This window comes from Dromiciops gliroides, chromosome 3 (genome assembly GCF_019393635.1).
Source record: "Dromiciops gliroides isolate mDroGli1 chromosome 3, mDroGli1.pri, whole genome shotgun sequence".
Classification (NCBI taxonomy): Eukaryota; Metazoa; Chordata; class Mammalia; order Microbiotheria; family Microbiotheriidae; genus Dromiciops; species Dromiciops gliroides.
Window position 1 is genome coordinate 95,909,467 of NC_057863.1, and position 18,341 is coordinate 95,927,807.

At 40.6% G+C, this 18,341-nt stretch overlaps 1 protein-coding gene across 5 annotated transcripts in view; it reads left to right on the top strand.

The window, feature by feature from the left end:
• Positions 1-18,341, top strand: part of ELF1 (E74 like ETS transcription factor 1) — a 120,415-nt gene that overhangs the window by 78,627 nt on the left and 23,447 nt on the right. For all 5 annotated transcript variants that reach the window (XM_043997883.1, XM_043997887.1, XM_043997885.1 and 2 more), the window contains one exon: positions 8,734-8,781. In XM_043997883.1, coding sequence (XP_043853818.1) covers positions 8,734-8,781 — 48 coding nt within the window. The remainder of the gene's footprint in view (positions 1-8,733; positions 8,782-18,341) is intronic.

The following is an 18,341-nucleotide window of genomic DNA, read 5'->3' on the forward strand; positions in this document are numbered from 1 at the left end:
GATGTTACTCACCCCACTCATGTATTCAGTTAGTTGATAAAATTGCTGATCACAATATCTCCTGCATACATCCTCACACAGCCACCACCCATAGATCATACCGTCATCCCTCTAACCTGGACATCACCATTCCATCTGTGTACTCTGCCAGTGCCCATGTTCTCATTCTCACGTGTTCGTTCCCAACCCCACTCCTGCTTGACCCTCTTCCCCAACTCCACTAATTTCCTGTTACCTCTAAGATAAAGTATAAACTCCTTTGTTTGGTATTTAAAGGTCTTCATAACAAAACTACCTCCAGTCTTGTTACATATCACTTCCCTTAACGTACTCTAGATCAGCCAAACTGGCTTTGCTGTTCATCACAGATGACACGACATGCCCCATGCTCGGAATTTATCTCAACACTCAGCTTCAAGGGCCACTTTACATGAAATCTTTCCTGGACTCCCAGCTGCTAGTTCTCCCTCTTCCCTCCCCACCCCCCCACCCCCCATCTGCTTTGTACATGTTTGTGTGTGTATACATATGCATGCATGTTTTGAGTGCATGTATGCTTGTGTTGTCTTCCCCATTAGAATGTAAGCTCCTTGAAGGCAGGAACTATTGCACCTAGCATAGCGCCTGGCTCATAGTAAGTGCATAATAAATGCTTATTCATTAACAGTAGCAATGTATTGTTGGTATTTGCAGTCCCTGCAAGAAGCTACAACAGCTTCCTCGTTAATGGTATATTTGTGGAGGATGGTGGGTAAATAACAAAATGTTCAATATTGAAAAAAATGTAATCGTTTAGAAAAATTGGACCTGTATCCGAAGCACTGTAAGGTGTCTCTAAGTACCTGAAACTGGGCATTGATAAGAGTGTGTCTGAGGCTTTACTTGGAAGTGTTTTGGACCTGTTCTTTTATGGGATGCCTTGGGCATTCCATGGCTCATAACATCGATTTGTCTTTTTTTGTTTAGTTATTCTTCAGTCATTTGCTCTGGATAAGCCAGCCTTATTGGCCTAGCTGATAGCTCTTTTTTTTTTTTTTTTTTTTTTTTGTGAGGCTGGGGTTAAGTGACTTGCCTAGGGTCACACAGCTAGTAAGTATTAAGTGTCTGAGGCTGGATTTGAACTCAGGTCCTCCTGAATCCAGGGCCGGTGCTCTATCCACTGCGCCACCTAGCTGCCCCGCTGATAGCTCTTTTGAGGCTGAGATTGTAATCCTAGCCCCTGTGGGTAACTACCCCTACCCTCCCTTCCCCTCCTCCCAACCCACGCATTGCTTTACTGGGTAGGGCACTGAGTCCATGATTTGTTCTCTGTGACCCACTGTGGGAGGCTCTTTGCTCTGGCCTGGATTGAACCTGAGTCCAGGATCAGCTCTGGGGGCTTCTCTTCAGCTCCAGCTCTGAGTTCGAGGTATTGAATTTGTGATCGGCTGTCAGGCTCCCTGAATTAATTGCCTTCTCTCTTCTAATACTTCCCACTCCTTTCGTTCAGGCCCTTATTATCTCTCACTCGGAGTCTTTCGTGTTGATAGTAAAAGAGCAGAACAGTGTGCTGGGTAGGAATCCCGTGAATGGGGCCAAATTTCTCTAGTGGAGAGATCATAGATTTATAAGATTGTAGATTGAGAGCTGAGAAAGAGGTTAAAAATCATTTGGTTCCATGTTTTATTCCCCTAGTCAAAGGCTTAGGAGCCTGGAAAGATAGCGAATGAGACAGAGCTAATATTAAGACCAAGATCTGGCAGAAGGAATGTGGAGGAAAAGTAGAAGAAGCTGACCCCTCTCATATTAACATCTCTCCCTATGTTAGGATCATTCCTGAAGTAGCAGTAGGTTAAATTCCCAAAAGTGTCCCGCTTAATAAATTAGGTAACTTCTAATTTTATTTTCTACCCAGTGTTGCATAGAGAGGCTATGAGACATGGCTGTTTGTTTTTGAGAGAGGGAAATGAAGGATGGCACAAAGCTTTTGGGGGAGATGCTAAATTAAAATTGTAGGAGATCGAGGGTAGAAGCATGGTGTCACTTCTGGAATAAGAATAGTTGGAGGAATTGTAAGAGGGATGGAAGGATGCTGAAAATAAACTGTCTCCTGTTGTTTACCCACATTCAGTCCTGAAATCTGCAGCCCATTTGAGATTGATTGTGCATTTTTTTGTAAGAAAGGATGATAAGAAAGGATAAAGTCATTCTCCAATAAGGCAGAAAATATTGCAGAATTTCGTTCATGAACAGTGTTTGGATATGGTTAACATTAGATCAGGTAATGAGTGTTGCTTATTTCAAACTTGGGACCAGCTGTAGCAACTGGAAAAACAGATCAGGTGCATCAAGCCATACTTAATTATATATTCTTTCTTATTGGGAAGTGAAAAGAGTGAGCATCTTAATTTGAAAATTTAAAATTAATTTTTGTTATGTTACTCAGGTCTTACTCCGTCCCAGGTTACTTGAAGGAAATACATACTGCAGCAAGTTTGTCTGAACTCCTCTCATTCTGGTGCCTTCCCTCTGTTTCTTATTTATCCTGTACATTGTTTGTACATATTTTTATGCTTGTCTCACCTATTAGATGGCGAGCTTCTTGAAGGCAGATAGAGCTTTTTGCCTCTTTTTGTATCCCTGGAAGTTAGCACATATACTAGGTGCTTAATAAATGTTTATTGACTGACTTGCTATATTGGGCAAGGGAAAACCCCACAAGAGTAAATGCCCATGTGTCTTAAATAAAAGGAACTGAAAAGCTTGTGGAAACTCCCTCCCCAATATATGTTCTGTATTAATCTTTTATGAGGGAGACAGATGTCAAATAAGTTTGTACAAAAGATTTACTTGGGAGAAAACCATTGTTTCAAAGAATTAGTGAAGGTTCAGTATACTCTTTTCCACCTTGCTTTTGTTCAGAGAGAATTAATTGATACTTATATTGATGATTGTGATATTCTGCAGTACCCTCAGTAATAAAGTGTGAGTTTCTCTTCAGGATAGTTCTAGTGTTATATATTTTATTCTCTTTATTTGAAAATTCTCATTCCTCTTTGTATCCCCCATAGTGCCTTATAGATGTGGTGGGACTCAATATTTGTATGAGTGAATTCACTTTATTCAGGAGTTAGCTGCAATTTCATTGATTGTAAATGTGTGTCCTGCTTTTAAAAAGTCCGCTTGACATAGCCTTTTATGATGTAATTTTGGATGAAATAGAGAAATGTGGCTCTTTTTTGCGGGGCATTGGGGATTAAGTGACTTGCCCACGGTCACACAGCTAGTAAGTGTCAAGTGTCCGAAGCCGGATTTGAACTCAGGTACTCCTGAATCCAGGGCCGGTGCTTTATCCGCTGTGCCACCTAGCCGCCCCTAGAATAACTTTTGAACAACCATTACATAAAGCATTGATTATAAGGACTTAAAAGTAATGTCAGCCCGAACAGTGGTCTCTGTTCGTGTGCTGCAGGTTTCTTCTTCTGGTGGCCCAATCCTGTTCTTCAGTACTTTTATTGATAAATGGTTGTTGAATGGATGATTTAATTAAGTGCCTCCTATGTGCATAGAACGTGTCAGGTGCTGGAAAGATACAAAGATATAACTGAGGTCAATTCAACAAAGGCTGATTAAATAAAAGTGCCCCTGCCCTAGTAAAGCTTACAGTTTATGAACCTAGAAAGGGGATATATCCCATACACAAATATGACTCAGAAGGTGTGCTAATCAGATCTGTGGGTGACGCATCATTGAGAAGAGAATAGAGAACACATTGTATGACAAATTTATGATTGAGGAGGATTTCTATGAGTTCTAAGAGCTAAGCTAATACCAGCATTATTTCATTTACTCCTGTCATATTTCAAGTCCTGTATTTAGTTTTAGACTTTTTTTTTTAGTGAGGCAGTTGGGGTTAAGTGACTTGCCCAGGGTCACACAGCTAGTGAGTGTTAAATGTCTGAGGTTGGATTTGAACTCAGGTCCTCCTGAATCCAGGGCTGGTGCTCTATCCACTGCACCACCTAGCTGCCCCCCAAAAGTATTTTATTATTTTCTAGTTACATGTAGAGATAGTTTTCAACATTTGTGTTTATAAGATTTCTAGTTCCAAATTTTTCTCCTCCTCCCCCCCCAAGACAGCAAGCAATCTGATATAGGCTATATATGTACAATCACATTAAACACATTTCTGCATTAGTCATGTCCTCAAAGTCCTTTTCAGCCTTCCCTTATGGTACTTGTTAATTTATCAGTCTCATGCCACTATTTAGTTTTCACATAGTGAGTTCTTCATCCTTTCAAGTAGTAAGATGTTGAATACGTATTTATGGGGGAAGTTATAGTGGGGGATTGAGACCTTGGAATGAAGGGTTGGTAAGGGACCTTTCATTTGAGAGTACCTTTTTTTCCTGACTTGCTTTAGCTTCTCTTGGTTTTCTGTTTGGCCTTCTGAAAACAGCTGATGTGGTTCTTGGGTTGAATAGTTTTGTCAGTTTTAGTTTTAATTAATCAGGCAGCTTAGATGTCATAGGGCAGCCCTCCCCTTTAATATTGCCGTGCTTATCATCAGCTTGTGCTTAATTGGTTTAACATGATGGAGTTTTTTCAATCACTGTTTGGGTAACATCTGTTATGAGGTTGCTTATTTCCTGGAGTTGTGCTATAACTAAACTACTTCAGGTACTTGCCTCATTTTACTTCCTCCTTAATAAAATTTGGGCAGCTAGGTGGCGCAGTGGATAGAGCACTGCCCTGGAATCAGGAAGACCTGAGTTCAAATTTGGCCTCAGATGCTTGACAGTTACTAGCTGTGTGACCCTGGGCAAGTCACTTAACTGTGATCGCCTCAAACATCTGGGGCCCTCTCCAGTCTTCCTGATGTATATCTTGCCACTGGACACAGATGGCTGTGGAGGAGAAAGTGAGGCAGGTGATTTTGCACAGCTTTCCCTCTCTTAAATCCAATTCACTGCAGGTCATGACACCACCTCCTGATATCATGGTCCTCTTCAAAAAGGAAGGACAAACAACAACTTAATAAAATTACTGATAATATTTTCTTGTCATAGGCCTCTTTGCTAAAGCATGAGTCGTTGTCTCTCCCTCTCCCTCCCCCCCCCCCATATCAACAAGTCAACAAGCATTTATAATAAGCTTAACCTGCTAAGCAGTGGAGGTATAAAGAAAGGTTAAAAACGTCCTTGTTCTCTAATACAGTCTAAATGGGGGAGAGACAACATGCAAAAAAACTGTGTACAAACAATAATCATCTATCCAAACTTGGAGGTAATATTGGAGACAAGGTGTTAGTATTAAGAAGAACTGACTGTGTGTGTGTCTTCGCACTTTGCAAACCTTAAAGCAAAACACGAATGCTACCTATACTTCCCAGAGTAATACAGCTTGTCAGGGGCAGATTCAGACTTAGATTTTGGATCTCCTGATTCCCAGACTGTTCTCTCCATTGTGTTGTTCCCCAGATGGTATTGGGGATGGCTATCTACATAAGAGATGTCAAACAATCCCCAGCTTGGACAGTACCCCTGAGTACAACTGAATGAGATTAAAATGTAATTGGGAAATATTTAACAGGATAAATAAAAATACAATAAAATATAGAGAATGTTAATAGATGGTTTTCTAAGTCATTTATGTGGCCTCTGGGATTGGTTTAGTAGGCCTATTTCTATTTTGGACCACTCTGAGTGAAATACCAATAGTTTATATGTGGTATTTAATATGAAGGGGTATGTCTTGGTTTGTTACTAGAAGATCATTATTTCAATGCTTTGTAAAGTCCAAGAGCAGTTACAATAACATCAACAAGCCTATCAATAAGCATTTATTAGCTTTCTCAAGTCATGGGATGGAGTGGATGGAGTGCTCCATGTGGACCGTGGCACTTGAGCTGAGTTTAGAAGGGGATTCGAAATGATGGAAGTGAGGAGAGATTGCATTCCAGGCATGGAAGGTAGCCAGTGCAAAGGCACAGGAAGCTGGGGAACAGCAGGGCCTCTGTGTAGTGTGTAAGTGGGGGCAATATATGATAAGGCTGGAAAGGCAGTCTGGGGCCAGGTTGTAAAGGGCTTTAAATGACCAAAAAAAGAGTTCATTATATTTGTTCCTCGAGGAGCCGCTAGAGTGGGTTAGGTTAATGGCATGGTCAGATCTATGCTTTGGAAAGATGATTTTGCCAGCTGTGTGGAAGGTGGATTGGAAAGGGAAGAGATGAGGCAGGGAGGACAGTTAGGACACTGGCACTAGTGACAAAGGCATGAGCCAGGAGTGAGTGGAATGGAGAAGGGGGAACCTATTTGAGAGATGCTGTAGTGCTAAAAACCAGTAAATATGGCAACTGATTGGATAAGTGGAGTAAAGGAGAGTGCCTCCAAGGTTAAGAACCTGGAAGCCCCCAAGGATGGTAGCAACCCCAAGGGTGATTAGAGAGACAGGTCTTTTATGGGGTGGGCATAATGTAATATTTATTTATTTAATCAATCAATCAATTAATTAATTAATTTATGAATGACACATTGAGTTTGAGATGCCCATCCAGTTTGAACATTTGTTTTGAAATTCCCAGCAAGGGTAAGTTCTGAGAGGGACTAGGGCTATATATATTAAGTCAACTACATAGAGGTTATATCCAAGAGAGCTGCAGATTTCACCTAGTGAGAGGAGAGAGAGAGAGAATTCTGAGGACCCTGGAAGCTCAGAGCCTTGTAGTGTCACACTGTTGGGTGGGTATGATAAGGTGACCAAGAAGGAGCCATCCTACAGGTCGGAGGCAGACTGAGGGAGAACAGTATGACAAAATCCCATGGAGGGAAGATCATCACATCCATCACATCCATCACATCCAGCCGGGTCGATGGCAATCAGCAGGGTCAAGCGCTACAAAAAGCTCAAGAAGAACAAGCCACCAGCTTAACAGCATCTGAAACAACTTAATAAATATACTTTAATACCCTTTGGGATTGTAAGGAATAGTCTTTTGGCCTCTTGACCAGTAAACATTTTGCCCCACTGTGAAGCTTTTTTTTTTTTAATTCTTTTTGGCAATTAAGTCCTTTTTTTTTTTAAAGTGAGGCAATTGGGGTTAAGTGACTTGCCCAGGGTCACACAGCTAGTAAGTGTTAAGTGTCTGAGGCCAGATTTGAACTCAGGTCCTCCTGACTCCAGGGCCGGTGTTCTATCTACTGTACCACCTAGCTGCCCCCTCTCCCCTCCCTCCAATTTTTTTTTAAGTCCCTCTGGCATGTGATACTTGGCCCTAGGACTTTTTTTCCTATGTGATGATGGTCAGAGAGGTTGGAGCAGCGATTTCAACGATTTCTGTCTGGCACTTTCTCTGTTAACTTATAGCATTAAAAAACTTGTCTAGAGCATGCCGAAAGGTTAATATAGTCACACAACTAGTATGTGTCCAAGTCAGAACTTGAACTTACCTTTTCTTGCCTGGAATCCAGCTCTCTTTGCATAATGACTTAGAAAAAAAATGACTCAATCTTGCTTTTCTTTTAAAGAAATTTGTTTGTTTTAAAAATCATGGAAATGATTTATGTGGGGTTTTTTAATTTGCCCTTAGCTGCCTATAATGTGAATCACCTGGGATTCCTTCCTGCCCTTGCTACTTTCTCCTCCCCCCCCCCCCCCCCCCCTTCTCTCAGCCATCTCTACCTTGCTGCTGGAATCATGTTACTAATGTACTTTTATGCCTAAAACCTTTCAATAGGACCCTATGGTCTGACAAAGCCTGACTGACTGAAGCATCTGGTGATGTTTAGGTTAGAGGAGAGAGATGAGGCGCACAGGATAGTTGTTTTAAAAAATTTGAAGGATTGTCATGTGGAAGAACATTATGTGGCAGCAGAGAAGCCACCAAGAGACAAGATCTAGACTTCAAATAAGGGAATACTTTGTAACAATTGGGACTGTTTATGCAAAGGGGAATGGGTTTCTTAGGAATTTAGTAGGAGTCTCTCCTCACTGAAAGTCTAAAAGCAAAAGCTGGAATGCCCCATGTCAGATATTGTAGAGGGCATTGGATCCCTGTGGAGGTGTGGATTGTAATAAAGGTCTTCTGAAGTGCCTTATATTCCTGTGATTCTGTATAGTTGGAGAGAACAAGGGACTGAGAAGATCTGAGTTCTGTTTTGTCATCTCAGGCAAGGCATCATTTCTGTCTATCTTTCTCCCTTTGTGAAGGGGCAAGGGAGCAGTTGTTGGACTAGGTGATCCCTCCAGCTCTGTCATTCTGTCAGTCTAGTACACAAGGCATTGAAATGCTGTATTTTGTTGACTTATGTGGATTATGAAATTCCCCCAAACTTTTCCCTGATTAAAACAGAAAACACTCACAGGGAACCTTAGCTAATTGACAGTAATACTCCTGCCTGAAAGTAACGGATATAACCTTTAAAAGGATTTGGACAGTTTGTGGTTATGAAAGTAATTTTCTGCATGAAGGAAACTGTCTGAAAACTCCATTTTTCTTTTTTACTCTGGAAACTTATGGCATTCCCTGACATCCTTCTCTCCCCACCACAAAGCAAAACAAAACACCCCACAAAACCAAACTTAAAATCTGGTCGTAGAGGAGCTCTATAGAGACTCTGTGTGTGTGTGTGTGTGTGTATACATATATATGTACATATGTGTATATATAATATTTAATAATGAGCATAGTTTATAAATTGTATATGGTAGCTTGATCATACTTCTCTGAAAAAGACTTTTGTTTCTATTACATAGGAATCCCAGCCCATGAATGCTGGCTGTGATGAAGATAAGGAAAACCTTGTAAGTTCAATATTCTAGTAATTAGAAACTGAATAAGCTAAGTTTTATATGCCGTAATAATCCAACAATGAAAGAATCATGTCCAGTTTTCATGTAGTACATTTGCTACGGTGAGCTTTTAAAATATTGTGGTTAAAGTCCTGGGAGCTTCTGATGTTTAGAGGAAGAACACGTTATTTTTTAATTGTTTTATGGTATGTACAGTAAACAATCTTTATCTAGAGTGGATACTGTAATTCGAAGAGAACACAAAGGTCCTTAAAAGAAAACGAGCTAGTCTGTATTATAAAGTAGGTATAATTAACTGCTCGCACTTTAAGGGAAAGCCTGGATAAATAGATGTTTCCTTTCAAGTTGCTTCATAAAGAATACTGACAGGATGTTACACAACTCTCACATACCAGATTGAGCTCTGTTGCTAGAGAAATTGGGCAAAACCTAACAAGTTATTTGGTCAGCTCTCAAGCATTTTTATTTCCACATGTTTGGGGAACAAATTTATTTACCCAGTGGAGTTGGAAGGGTCATGCATAGTTTCTTGAAGACTCGTTCAGAGCCTATGCTGATTGAGTGAGCAAACATGGCCACTCTACAGCTCCTATTGCTTAAATGATTTTTTACTTTGTCTTTTTAAAAAAGGATATTAACTTATCATTGACTTTTAAAAGTGATAAAGGAAACCGGTGTTATTGTTCAGGTTGACTAAAACATCTGTCTCGTGGATTATGACTTGATTTCTTGTTAAACTCATATTCAGTGTGCTTAAAAGCTTCCTTTTAGTCTCTTTGCAAATGAGGAAGATTTCTAATAAAGGTCTGTGTTGTCAAACATTTCTTAATTACATGTAAAAACAGTTTTTAACATGAAAAAAAAGGTTTTGAGTTCCAAATTCTATCCCTCTCTCCTCTCTCCTTCTTTTCTTCCCTCCTTGAGATGGTAAGTGACTTGCCCTTAGTCATATAGCTAGACTGTATTTGTGACCACTAGGTCTTGACTCTTGTGCTTGGATCGAGCACCCCCCCCCCCCCATCTCAATTAGGCTTCCTCTTGAGTTTGGAAATAATAAACATAAACAGTATTTCAATGCTGTTTGAAATTTGTCTGTTGCAAAATTTTTAATCTCAGGCTTTGCTTTTCTTTGCCAGCATGCTTTCTAGACTATTTCCTCCTAGTTTTACCTGGTGTATGTTTCAGGAATGCTAGTTGTAATAATAGCCTAAGCCAAACATAATTGAGCAGATAAATCTGCCATTGTTGCAAAACAAAACCAACTCTTCTCCCCTTCCTTCAAAAAAACTTCCTCCTCACTCCTTCATATAGCAAAGGAACTGATCTAATCTGGGCATTATCTCTTTGTTTGCATCAGAATTTAAGGTCATAGGATTTATTTATTTACTTATTTTTAGGCCCCCCCCCTGGGGGGGGCAATGAGGGTTAAGTGACTTGCTCAGGGTCACACAAGTAGTGTCAAGTGTCTGAGGCTGGATTTGAACTGGGCTGGATTCAGGTCTTCCTGAATCTAGGGCCGGTGCTTTATCCCCTGCACCACCTAGCTGCCCCAAGGTCATAGGATTTGAAGCAGAAAAAGGGACCTTATAGTCTCCATAATTAATTTAATCATCCATTTAATTCCAGCCTCCTCATGGATGAGGAAACTGAGGTCCAGAGAAAGCACAAATAATCATAGGATAACAGTTATCCCTTCCACATCTTGACTGGAGGTTTCTACATGTTACTGGTAGGCATAAGAAATTAAATGGGAATTTTTGGAGAGGTGTTTTTTTTTTTTGTTTTGTTTTTGTTTTTGTTTTTTGGTGAGTCACTTGGGGTTAAGTGACTTGCCCAGGGTCACACAGCCATTAAGTGTCAAGTATCTGAATCCAGATTTGAACTCAGGTCCTCCTGAATCCAGGGCCGGTGCTCTATCCACTGTGCCACCTAACTGCCCTTTGGAGAGTTTTATGGAAGCTGCAGGTGACATAGAGCCTATGGCCAAATACTTAACCCAACTTTTACAGTAAGGTAAACACTCCATGAAAGAAAAGGGAAAAAAATATCCAGACTTTTTTACTCAGATTTTCCAGATTGTGGGGCACAATGCCCCTAATCCCGGAGGGGTTTATATATTTAGACCTGGCAGGGACTTTAGAAGAGTACTGTGGGAGATGAAAGCAAAAAAGGAATCAATCAATAAATGTTCAATGTCTGCTATGTGGCAGGCCCAGTGCTAAGGACTGGGGATGCAAAAAGAAGCAAAAAACAGCTCTTGATTTGAAGGAGCTCACTAATGTGGGAAACAACATACAAAAACCTATTTCCAAGCAAAGATAAATGGGAAATGATTAACAAAGGGAAGGCATTGGAATTTAGAAGGGTTAGGGAAGGCTTCTTATAGAAAGTAGGATTTTTGTTAGGACTTAAATGAAGCCAGAGAGGTCAGTAGTCAGAGCAGAGGAAAGAGAGCCTTCCGGGCATGGGGGACACCAGAGAAAATTCCAGGAGCCAAGAGATGGAGGGTCTTGTTGGTGGAACAGCCAGGAGGCCAGTGTCGCTGGATTGAAGAGTATGTGTTCAGGTAGTAAGGTCTAATAAGACTAGAAAGGTAGAAGGGGGTGCCAGAGTTTGAAGGGCTTTGAATGCCTAACAGGGCATTTTGTATTTGCCCCTGGAACTACGGGAGTTTACTGAGTAGTGGTGACATGATCACTTGTACTTTAAGAAAATCACTTGACTGTCTAAATGGAGAATAGGTTGGAGTGGGAAGAGACCTGAGACAGGCTGATCCACCAGGCTATAGCCGCAGTCCAGGTTTGAGCTTATATGAGAGGCAGGGTCAGGGGGGAGGGAGAAGGGCACTTATTTAAGAAATGGTGAAAAGGTGAAACTGACAGGCTCCAGCATCAGCTTGGATATGGGGGTGGGGTGAGAGGTAATGAGGAATTGAGGATGACTCCTGTGTTGCAAGCCTGAGGACCTGAGAAGAAAAGTAATAGGGAAGATAGGGGAGGAGGCTTTAGGGGGAAAAGAGGAATTCAGTTTTGGACATACTCAGTTAAAGATGTCTACTGAACATCCATTTCAAGATGTCTGAAAGGCAGTTGGAGATCTAAGATTGGAGTTCTGGAGTGAGAATCATTGGCATAGAGATGGTAATTCAATCCATGGGAGCTGTGATGAGGTCATCCAGTGAATTTTTTTTTTTTGTGAGGCAATTGGGGTTAAGTGACTTGCCCAGGGTCACACAGCTAGTAAGTGTCAAGTGTTTGAGGCCGGATTTGAACTCAGGTACTCCTGACTCCAGGGCCGGTGCTCTATCCACTGTGCCATCTAGCTGCCCTGCATCCAGTGAAATTTTATGGAGGAAGTAGAGGAGAACTCACAATGGGTCCTTGAGGGATACCAATGATTAGAGGGCTTGCTCTAGCTGAGGATCCAGCAAAGGAGACCTGGAAGGAGAGGTCAGATAGATGGAAGGGAAACCAGGAGAAACCCTAGAGAGAAGAGGAGTGAAAAACAGTGTCAGAGGCTACGGAGAGGGCAAGGAGAAAGAGGAATATTTGCTTCACTCAAGAAAGCACTTTTGAATCAGGTGACAAAATTATCTTATGGTTGGCAACTTAAAAAAAAAAATTGGATATCAGCCATGTTTTAGCAGAGAAAGTGCCAGGCTTCTTTCCGTCCTGAGTTGAGGAGGAAACAGATAATGCCATTAGCTATTAATGGGACAGCTTTTTTCTTGACAATAGGCAAAAGCAGAGGTGGGGAGGATCAGGAAAATCTAGGATAGAATAGAACATAAGGGGAATATAAATGTACATCTTTGTTGCTCTAGGACTAAGAAAGTATTTGTATGGATTTAGGTAACTTTCAAAAAAAATTTATAGATTTTAAGAATAAATTCAATAAATGTCAGTCAATAAACATTAAGTATCAGATGCCAGGTCCTGTGCTTAAGCACTGGGATACAAAAGGAAGTAAAGACAATCCTTGTCCTCAAGAAGCTCACCATTTAAAATTTAATCCAGGGTTTGTTTGGTTTTTGTTTTTGCAGGGCAATGAGGGTTAAGTGACTCGCCCAGGGTCACACAGCTAGTCAGTGTCAGGTGTCTGAGGCCTAATTTGAATTCAGGTCCTCCTGAATCCAGGGCTGGTGCTTTATCCACTATGCCACCTAGCTGCCCCTTTGATTTTTTTTTTGACCATTTTGAGAAATTTTAAGAACGTTTTCTGTGCTCAGATTTATAAAATAGGATATTAATAATTGAAGAGGCTGCATGGTATAATGGATATAGGGCAGGCCTTGGAACCAGAAAGACATGGGTTAAAGTGATGACTGTGTGACATTGGGCAAATCACTTAATCTCTTAGTGCCTCTGTATAAGTTTCTAGAGTTCCTTATCTGAACCAGTGGGGGCTACTTTGCATGCTGATAAATCATGCAGATGGCCTGCCTTCCCGAGGGCCCCCCCCCCATCACATGACTGCTGTACCATGTGACTTACAAAGCATTTTCATTTTGATAGCCCTGTGATAGGTAAGGCAAATATTATCATTCTCATTTTACAAATGAGGAAATTGAAGCTGGTATGGGATTGAGCCAAATCTTGGACCCGAGTTTCCAACTCTAAGCCTAGTTTTCTTTGCATATACGATGTGTGGTATAGGATACTTTAAAAATTCTTTTTAGTTATGAAATTTACAGGTTTCTTTCTGTTTCTGGTCAGTTCAGGTTCAGGCATGTTTGAAATTTAAATGACCTCCAGAGCAGTAGTTGGAGATTTTATCGTTACAAAAATTTGTTACTTCTAGTTTGGGGATCTTGTTACATGAAAGTGACCTTATTTCTAGTTAATCATATATGTACATATTTGGGAATTGTCTGAATTTAGGCAAGAGTCGTCATCTTTGTTTTTCTAGGTCCAGGTATTGGATAGTTGGCTATGGTCCTGGCTCACGGCAATGTTGGGCTTGCTTCTAGGGGACAAATATTGGAATACTTATCTTGACTTCCCTGAATTCTCAGAAGGGGATATGTAAGGAGAAAAAGGCGAGAAATGAGGGGGAATTGTAGTTGTCCTGTTCCTAGCTGAACCTCTATTACAATACCTGTAATGTAGGCAGGACAAAAAACTGCTGATGGAAGCCTCAAAGAGAAGGGGCCTTGGGAAAGATGGGACAGAAAAAGGAGACTCATTTATTAATTTTTTTTGGGGGGGGCAATTGGGGTTAAGTGACTTGCCCAGGGTCACACAGCTAGTAAGCGTCAAGTGTTTTAAGCCGGATTTGAACTCAGGTCCTCTTGAATCCAGGGCCAGTGCTCTATCCATTCATTTATTCTTTTTTTCTTTTCCATATAGGCCAAATAAGACAGACAACAAAATAGCTTTTTCATAAATATTCTTAGATTATAATGACAGTTTATCTCAAACCTAAGTGCAAAATCTGGTCATGTCAGTACTATGTATGCTAATTTAAAGAGTCTATATTTTGTTGAATTGTAAATAATAATGAAGGAGGGTATTATTGATCTTTCCTATATCTTAACCAAAATAATGGAGTGCATTCTATAAGATTAAAAAGTATTTCTATTTTCTTATATTTAAAGAAGCAAATTACTTTTTCACTAGGGAGACACACAATAGTATAGTAGACTCAAGATAAATTTTAGTTTTAAATCCCCTATCTTAATTCTCTTCACTGCAATAAAAGATGTTAATGCCATGCACTAGGATTCAGCATTTTTAACTTGGCTTCCTTGCTTCTTTTTTTTTGTTTGTTTGTTTTGTTTTGTGGGGCAATGAGGGTTAAGTGACTTGCCCAGGGTCACACAGCCAGTGTCAAGTGTCTGAGGCTGGATTTGAACTCAGGTCCTTCTGAATCCAAGGTCAGTGCTTTATCCACTGCGCCACCTAGCTGCCCCACTTCCTTGCTTCTTGATATAACTGTGGAGACCTGGGCCAAGCCAAAGCGGATAGTTCTTTCTAATTTCACTTTGCCTACTTAATCCATCCTTTGCTTTAGGACTTCTGCTGCTTCCAGAGGAAGGGTATTTGACTTTCATAGCTCTTTTAGGAAGTTTTTCTTTAGCCATGTTAAAATCTGATTGTATCATCCATTCAACTGTTGTTCCTTCTTGGGCCAAGCAGAATCCTCCAAATAAAAAGCTTTCAAGTTGGTGAAGACAGCTAACAAATCCCAGTTCATCTTCTCTTTGTTAAATATCCTCTTTCTTATGTGCCATGATCTCTTGGGCATCCTTCATTTTAACAGTGTCTTTCCTCAGATGTGGCATTCAAAGCAGAACACAGTATTTCAAATGTGATGGAATATGCTCCAGTAGTACTGGTAATTGGACTGTCATTTCCTTTGTCCTGGAAATGTGTGCCTATCTTAATTTGACCTGAGATGGCATTAACATGTTGGGTTACCATGTGTCACTTGACTTAAATTGAGGTTGTATACCACCAAATCTTCCAGATCTTTTTTTTTTTTCCTCTCTCCAATTGATTGTTACCCAGCTTCACAACTCCCATTTTGTACTAGTGAAGTTGGTTTTTGTGGCCTTGAATTATCATTACTATTATTTGGTTGTTTTTTGGTCTAGGCTTGTGATTGCATTGTTGTTGTTGGGAACCCCTGATGGGGAAAGTTCTTCTGATATTATTGTTGTTCAGTTGTTTCAGCTGTTTCTGATTCTTTGTGACCCCATTTGCCGTTGTCTTGGCAAAGATACTGGAGTGGTTTGCCATTTCCTTCTCCAGCTCATTTTACAGATGAGGAAACTGAGGCAAACAGGGTTCAGTGACTTTGCTCGTTTCACAGAGCTGGTAAGTCTCTGAGGCTAGATTTTAACTCGGGAGGAAAAGTCTTTCTAACTCCAGATGTTGTGATCTATCCATTGTACCACCTAGCTGCCCTGTCTCTGACTGTGGGGGTGGGGCGGGGAGGGAAGACTGACAGTCTCAGATGGTTTCCTGGGACATTAATGTCTGAGGCAGGACTGAACTCCAGATGTTTAAGACTTGAAATTTAATAGGAATTTAGTTTAATGTCATACTTTAGCCCAGTGTTGTAACCATCAAGAGCTTTGTTATGACTGTCATTCATTATGTTAACGTTGCCATATTTAATAAGAAGTTTATCATTGCCTTTATGCAAGTCATTGATTAAAAAAACTGAACAGCAAAATTCCAGGTATAGATTCCTAGAGGCCTCCACTTGACCATCCAATGCCGTGAGCCATTAGTGTTGTTATCTCTTCTTTGTCCATTCAGTTAGGTCCCAGTTTGCCCCAAATCTTATATTCTTGCTGGAAAGACTTAGGGAGAAGACATTCCAGAAAGACACATCTGAGGTCAAGTGTATTGCTAAGACCCAGGTAAATTATAGCATTCTACTGTTTTACTAGTAATTCTATAAAAAATGAAATGAGGTTAAATCTGTCCCTCTTGTTTTTGAAGCCATACTGGCTCTTTGTATTGCTTTCTTTTAAAATTTTTGCTAGCCTTTTCTTTGACTAAATGTCATAAGATTTCTTTTTAGGAACTAGGACACCTAAACGTTTTTTTTTTTTTTTTATTTTTTAAAGGATTCTTATTTCAAAAACAATACCCAGAGATATTTGCTTCTTCTCTAGCTCTTTGGTATCTGCCTCTTTTCTTCCCCACCATTTTAAAGATCACTGATGGTACTTCAGCACTTGAACCTACCTTTTAGTATCTTAAAAATTTTTTTTTTTTAGCATCTTTTAGTGTCCTGGGATGCTTTTCAGAGTTTGACTTAAACATATCAAAGACAACTAAATACTTTTATCTTCTACTTATCTTGAGTTTCACTGCCCTAGGAGGCATTTGCCTTGTTCCCTCAGCTACAAGAATTATTCTTCTCCAAGAAAACAAATAAACAAAAGCAAAGTAAGATTTCAGTAGTTTTGCAATCCCCCCCCCCTTTTTTTTTTTAACACCTGCTTTTAGAATATATGGGCAATTTTCCCTGACAGTTTCCTTGAAGATGATGTCTAAGCACTTTCCTTGATCGTGGTTTTCAGGTAGTCCAGTAATTTTCAAATTATCTCTCCTGGATCTATTTTCTGGGTTAGATTTGCTTTATTGCATCTTTTAAAAATTTTTAAATTTTTTAAAATTTTTAGTGAGGCAATTGGGGTTAAGTGACTTGCCCAGGGTCACACAGCTAGTAAGTGTTAAGTGTCTGAGGCCGGATTTGAACTCAGGTACTCCTGACTCCAGGGCTGGTGCTCTATCCACTGCGCCATCTAGCTGCCCCCTGCTTATTGCATCTTGATTTCTCATAAAGTCATTTGCTTCTATTTGCTCAGTCCTAATTTTTAAGCAATGATTTTCTTGAGAGCTTTTGTATCTATCTCCTTTTCCATTTGGCCAATTTGACTTTTCAAGTTGTTGGCCTTTTTTTTATCACCCTCCTTTATCACTCTCATTTCTCTTTCCATTTTTTCCTCTACCTCTCTTACTTTTCCCTCTACCTCTCTTACTTTATCTTCAAAGTCCTTTTTGAGTGCTTCTATGGTCTGAAACAAATTCATATTTTTCTTGGAAGCTTTGGATGTAGGAGCCCTGATGTTGCTATCCTCTTTTGAGGGTGTACCTCAATCTTCTTTGTCACTAAAGAAACTTTCTATGGTCCTCACCTTTCTCTGTCTGCTCATCTTGACAGTCTTTTATTTGACTTTTAACTTCTTAAAGTGGGGCAGTACTTCCAGGATGTACTGTTCCAAGCTTCAGGGTGTCTAAGGTGGTGTTCGAGGGGCAGGGTCTACACTTGCCTGGCCTGTTCTCTGGTCCATAGATAACCCCAGGCCAACTTGCTAAAGCAAAAGTTTGTGTGCTGTGGTTATTAGCTCCAATGAGCTTGCTCCCCTTCCCCAACCTGAGCCACAGCCATTCAAGCCTACTTCCTGGTTCCCAGCAGGGATGAAACCTAAGTTCTGCCTCAGTTCCAGCAGAGACTCCTGTAATCTCCCCCCTGGCCAACCTCTCAGCTCTCTCACCAGACCGTGAGCTTAATTCCAGACAACACTGGCACTGCTGCTGATTCAGAGGCTCTGGGAGTCTCCAAGGCCTCCCTGGGACTGGATCTGTGTCAGAGTGACCTCAGGGTTGGGCTCCACCCCTGCCACGGCACAGCAGCCCCTCCTGCCACCTTCTAAGCTGTCTTTGGCCGGATAAATCATTTTAGCCCATTCTTTTGTGGGTTCTGCCACCAATTGTCCTATGGCATTATTTAGAGGGGTTTTTTGAGTGATCGTGTTGTGAGGCTTACTGCCTTTCCCTGCAATCTCTCTTTGATCTGTCATCATCCCATCAACCTCAAAGTTAAAGCCATATTTCTTTTTTTCCAATCCTTTTCTTTTTCTGAATATAGCTAGACAAAAGAGGAACCTTGATAGAAGTGGATAGAAGGCTGACTTGGTACTGGCTATTTGATGTACGTGACAAGTCACTTAACTCCTCAGTGGCCCAGGCATATGAGCATAAGTTATTGATGAGTTGCTAATGTGCATTAGTGGAAATAGTTTCCATACT